The 6045-nt window shown below is 52.7% G+C and overlaps 1 protein-coding gene across 1 annotated transcript in view; it reads left to right on the forward strand.

Moving 5' to 3' along the window:
• Positions 1 to 5370, forward strand: part of tmem38b (transmembrane protein 38B) — an 8616-nt gene extending 3246 nt beyond the window's left edge. The window contains exons 2-6 of the mRNA XM_062478246.1: positions 2485 to 2641; positions 3038 to 3222; positions 3407 to 3494; positions 3626 to 3743; positions 4252 to 5370. Of these exons, the coding sequence (XP_062334230.1) occupies positions 2485 to 2641; positions 3038 to 3222; positions 3407 to 3494; positions 3626 to 3743; positions 4252 to 4518 (815 nt within the window). The 3' untranslated portion in view covers positions 4519 to 5370. The remainder of the gene's footprint in view (positions 1 to 2484; positions 2642 to 3037; positions 3223 to 3406; positions 3495 to 3625; positions 3744 to 4251) is intronic.
• The last annotated feature ends 675 nt before the right edge of the window (positions 5371 to 6045 follow it).

The following is a 6045-nucleotide window of genomic DNA, read 5'->3' on the forward strand; positions in this document are numbered from 1 at the left end:
GCCCCGCCTGCAGCCTGCACTGTCTGCTGCCTGGCTAGCTGGCTGCTTGCTGGCTGGCTTCCTGATCCTTACTAACGGCCCACCATTTCCTCACCTAGTCTCTCTGGAGCTAATCTGATACTCAGAATACTTACCTGAGAATCTCTTACATTTGAAATGATTAACCTTGAGTACAGTGTTTTTTCTGTTTGTTTTTTTTAAAACATTGACTGATCCTAAACGGTTCCATCTGACCTCTAACCCCTTGCCTTTGTTTGCTGTAGGTCCGGTAGGCTGTCAAGTCAACCCACTATGTAGGCCCAGTAGGTTTGCCCGCCACAGTAGGGTACACACCCAGTCATTAACGCCCTGCTTCCTCTGCTGTTCCAGGTCATGTCTCTGCTAGACAGGTAGGCTCCACTCCTCCTCCGCTGAGCACTAACACTGTAACCATCCCATCTGCATGGCCCAGCTAGTCATCATCTAGAGTCCACATGATGCGGAGGAGGTGGTTCGGGACCCCGCTGACCTGGTCAGGTTCTAAACGGACGACGCGCCTGCTGTAGGGACCCATCCCCCCCTCCTAGCCTCGTCCTGCTTCAGGGACCCATGCATGCTGGCTCCCCCTGGGCTCCCCCTGGGCTCCCCTGGGCTCCCCCTGGGCTCCCCTGGGCTCCCCCTGGGCTCCCCCTGGGCTCCCCCTGGGCTCCCCCTGGGCTCCCCCTGGGCTCCCCCTGGGCTCCCCTGGGCTCCCCCTGGGCTCCCCCTGGGCTCCCCCTGGGCTCCAGGTGGACGCCTTGTTCCCTAGAGGGTGCGGCTGGCATGGAGACCGCTAGGAGACCCTGTGGGCCTGTCAGTGGACTGGACCGTGGGCCTCAGTTGACGGTGTGCATGATGGCGGTGGGAGAAGGGCTGTAGTGGGGGTGTTTGGTGTTCTTGTGTTGCTGTGGACATAACGGGCTTGAACCACGGTCTCGGTTCACAGTGTGCACGTGCGCTCACATGGAAGCTGTTGCATAACCAAGTGATGTGTGGTAAAGCGAGCAGAGACACCGCTGGGCTCACGCTCTCTCTCTCCTCCAGTCAAGGTTTTAGCTCAGTTCGATCATGTGGTGCCAGTTATGTAAACAGACCAAAGGACAAATGCCTGTCAAACCACTGTCCCTTTCCCTCCCCCTCTCTACTTCCCCTCCCCCCTTTCTCCTTACTTGCATTTGCATTTAGTCATATAGCAGACACTCTTATCCAGAGCGACGTACAGTAAGTACAGGGACATTCCCCCGAGGCAAGTAGGGTGAAGTGCCTTGCCCAAGGACACAACGTCGGTTGGCATGACCAGGAGTCAAACTGACAACATTCGGATTACTAGTCCAATTCCCTCACCGCTCAGCCACATGACTCCCTACTTCCCCATTTCCCTCCCCCCTCTGTCTCTCTCCCTATTTTGTATTTTCTATATATCTACTCCTGTCCTCTCCTCTCCCTCTTAACTCCTTTAAACCAACTTTCTTTGTTCCCAGTGACAGCAGCAGTGTTGTGTGTTTGAGTTGTGCCTTGCAGACTTATCCAGGAGTCCCTAATCTGGCTCTAATCTCTCAGATTACCGGGCTGGTTCCGCAGGTCTTGGTTAGTCCTCGAGGCTAACACCATACAGGAACTGACAACGAGTACACACCCGGAAGGGCTGGTCTAACTGGTCTCCCTGGTAACCACCACTTCCTGTGGCTGGGCGCTCTGCAGTGTGAGGGTGTGTCAGGTCTCACCGAAGGTCGACGCTGTGCTTCGTCTAAGTAGGCAGGGTGTGTTTGCTTGCCTGGCAAGGTGTTCAGTAGTTTTGTGGTTTCGCTGACCTTGACACACGTCCTGTTTTCTGGTCATGCACAGTCGATGACAGACGACTTGGTGTCCTGCTTCTTGGTGTAGTTAATGTTCACACTGACTGCCCCAGAGATAGTCTGAGGACTTAGTGTCGCCAGTGAGTTTTGCTGAAATACAGGGTTATCTTTACTGCGGGACACTGATTCTAGTATCAACTCTGCGCTTCACGGTTTAGGTGGCTTGGAATAAGATACGTTCTAGGACACAGAGCAGCTTCAAACGATGTTCTCGAATTTAGATATTCTCAGCTCTCCCTCTGTGACCCCAGCATGATAAGTGGACAGAGACCAGCTTTAACACATTCATCTATCTAACCAGGAAAGAGAGAGTCACCAACAGAAGTTTCTCCTCTCAGGACAAACTGCTGACTGTGTGTGTGTGTGTGTTTGAACAGCGCATGGCAACTCACCCTCATGCGCGCCCACCTTTCTCATTGTAACCACCGATCTAGCTGCTGCTCATTGTGACAGTGTTGACATGTCGGCAAGCAACGACATGTCGCTACATGCCCCAGCAGGGGAGACTTTCTGATGTGGCCCAGGAACGTGAGCATTGACTCACTGAAAGATGACGACAAGGATTCTGACCGATGATGATGACGATGATGGTGGTTGTGATGTCCCGCAGGCGTGCTGGAGGTGTCGAGGAGGAGCCCTCTGGCCTGCTGGTTCAGCTCCATGCTGTTCTGCTTCGGAGGGGCCGTGCTGTCCGGCCTCATGATGGCCGAGCCGCTCATCGCCCCCCTGAACAACTCCACCAACGTCCTGCTGGCCTCCCTCATCTGGTGAGTCACCCCCATGGGCTGGAGGGGTGGGGGTGGGGGGGTGGTCTGCAGACGGCTGAGGTACACCCAGTGAGGTAAGGGCGGGAGTCCATCGCCGAGGAGGTGTCGTGGTGGGGGCTGAGGAAGCAGGAGAGGGGTAGACCCTCAGCCCTCACTGGACCCCAGCCTGACTGAAAATCCCTTCATGGACTTTCAGCCATTCGAGCACGGAGCTTTGCTGCCCTCTAGTGTGGAACGACCAGGGTGCCTCGTCGCAGCCTGTTCGCGGCGCCGATAAATGCTCTGTCATGTCGGAAGCAGGAGGAGTGTCGTGTTAAACAGCACCCTCTGCTGTTGAAATGAGGTAGTTCAGCTTCCAAAGGTAAATCCTCGATTGCGTGCGTGCGTGCGCCTCAGGTACCTGGTGTTCTACTGCCCCCATGACGTGATGTACTCGGTGGCGGCGGTCGTGCCGCTGCGGATGGTTCTGACCGCCATGAAGGAAGTGACACGCACCTGGAAGGTGCTGGGCGGAGTCACCCAGGCACACAGCAAGTACCGAGATAGCCTGCTGGTCATGGTGGCTGTCGGCTGGGCCAAAGGTAACACTGCCCTGCGTTTGGATGTGTATGTGTCCCAGAATATACTGTACCCAACAGGGAGAGACAACGGACAAACAGAGAAGCAAAGCAATATATCTGCTCCGGCTGGGAACAAATATGTTATTATAGAAGATATATCCCACCTTTCCAGTAAGTGTGTGTGTGTGTGTGTGTGTGTGTCCAGGTGCAGGCGGAGGCCTCATCAGTAACTTTGAGCAGCTGGTCAGAGGGGTCTGGAAGCCAGAGACCAATGAGCTCCTCAAGATGTCCTAGTAGGTCCTCCTCCTGCAGGACGCCTGCTGGCCCTCTGCTCCACACGTCTCAGATCCCGTCCTGCTCCGGACGGGTCCCCTATCTCACTTCTCCTGTGTGTGTGTGTGTGTGTGTGTGTGTGTGCGTGCAGCCCCACGAAGATCACCCTGGTAGGAGCGGTGCTGTTCTCCCTCCAGCAGACCCAGTACCTCCCCCTCCAGAAGCACCACCTCATGCTGCTCTACACCATCTTCACCGTGGTCAACAAGGTCAGACACGCCCACGCCTGCTCTGTGGCATGAAGGTGCAGCGCCTGCTCTCTCTCTCTCTCTCTCTCTCTCTCTCTCTCTCTCTCTCTCTCTCTCTCTCTCTCTCTCTCTCTCTCTCTCTCTCTCTCTCTCTCTCTCTCTCTCTCTCTCTCTCGCTCTCCCTCTCTCCCTTCCCCTCTGTTGCCCCTCTTCCACTCTTCCTCTGTTCCCGGCTGTTTCTCCACGGCACGCCTGGTTTGCATCAGCCCTGTCTGCTTGCGTCAGACATCCTCCTCTTCCTCTCTCATGTTCGCTCGCTGCTGTCACCTCTCCAACCTCCACCTTCTTTCATCTCATTCAAAACGCTTGCTTTTGTGTCTACCTCCCTGTTTGTAGTGTGGCGATGTGTCGAGCCCCTCGCACACACACACTCGCGCACACACACCTGCACGTAAGTCACACACAGGTGCACATACAGGCAAACACTCACTCGCCTTTCTTCATCCCTCTCTCTCTCTCTCTTCCTCAGACAAGGATGATGCTTACAGGCTCCTCCTCCTCGCCCTTTGCTCCGATCGAGTCAGCCGTGTACCAGACCCTCTTTGCTGGCTCCTCCCCCTACTCCGCCCTCACCTCCGAGGCCACGCGCCCTGCTGGGCAGGCTCCAGTGGATAACGGTGCGCAGGCCAAGACCCTGCCCAAGGAGGAGGGCCTGAACGGGGCAGCGAAGGCCGCGACCAAGCAGAAGGGCTCCCCCAGGACCAAAGACCCCCCCGAGACCAAGAAGACTGACTAGCGACCACAGGGGGGGCGGAGCTAACTAGCATGAGCTAAGCTAGAGGGGTTTACAATGCTGTTTACACTGTTCTTAATGTAGTGTTTATAGGGGGGTTGAAGTGCATGTGACTTGATTGGTGGCTGGTTGATTATTCTATTTATTTTTGCATTTATACTGTAGCACGATCCTCTGTTTTATTGTTCACTTGTTCTTTTGGCTGGATCCAGCACTTTCAGGCACCTCAGAAGATCTTTATTTAGTTCACTCAGTAATATCAAACCAATGGATGGTCCCCCAGTGTGTAAGACAAGTGAAATGTGGCCCAAATACTGTGTTCCTTGACTGCTGGTTATTTTCATTGACCCTGGGACAGGCCTTCTATGCTGTTATCCACTGTGAGACTGGGGGAATTCTCCCTGTAACTGGGCTGGTCTGATCCACACATGCACACGCACTTGCACACATGCATGTAGCTATTTTCAGTCTTTGATTATTTATAATGAGTGGATTTTATGGAGCTGCTTTCCTGCAAGATGATCATCTTTTTTCCTAACCCGGTGTTGATTGGATCTTTCTATCTGTAGGGTTTGGTTGGATGGGAGACCTGCTGATCTGGGAATGTTGTGGACCTATGTGTGTCCTACTGTGCTCTGAAATTGAGAATATTTTTAAAAGAGAGAAAAATACTGTCAATAATATATTACATTTATGTACTCAGAGGATTTATTCTATTTATATACTCAAGGTAACGGCACTTGTGAATGTAAGAAACTTACAAAGGGATGCTTTTTACTGTGTTCTGTTTCCTTGGTGGATGCTTTTACAATACTGTTGAAAATCACAGGAGTAAAATTTTTCACATGCACTTTACTACTGAGCATCTGGCTCCCTCTCTTTATTTCCCCTGTTTGTTGGAGCTCTGGAATCATTGCTGACTTTTGTTGTGTGTGTGTGTGTGTGTGTGTGTGCGTGTGCAGGTATGTGTGTGAGCGTGAATGGGTGTGTGTGTTGTAGTTTAAGCAGGGTTTAACTACTGAGGTGGAGGAATCATTCCCCCCCGCCCACCATCATGGGAGACGGGAGTGTTGCATCATGGTAGCATCAGACTGCTGGAGACCTAGCAGCTGGGTTTAACCAGCTCAGAAATATCCCGGGTATCCACGGTGTTACAGCAGCCAGGGAACAGCAATTAGGAGGCCATCGAGAATGTGTGTGTGCGTGTGCGTGTGAACCCTGTGACCCTTGGGGAGTTAAGGCCACATTAACAGACAGGGATTATGTCCGCATTGACAGATGTAGGTGGGTGACAGCACTCACAGAACCCTCTCAGACAATTCTTTTAATGAGGTCCAGGCCAGCACACACACACACACACAAGACACACACACTCAAAGGTCAGGGCATAAGCCAAGGTCATGGCATGCTGTATGTTAGGGTTTTTCATATCAGGAAACAGAACAGAACAACTTGCACTTTTTGTGTTGAATACATTACTATAATTTACATGTTACACTGTGTGTGTGTGTGTACTTATTTATGTATTTA

Source organism: Osmerus eperlanus, chromosome 14 (genome assembly GCF_963692335.1).
Source record: "Osmerus eperlanus chromosome 14, fOsmEpe2.1, whole genome shotgun sequence".
In the NCBI taxonomy this organism is placed as follows: domain Eukaryota; kingdom Metazoa; phylum Chordata; class Actinopteri; order Osmeriformes; family Osmeridae; genus Osmerus; species Osmerus eperlanus.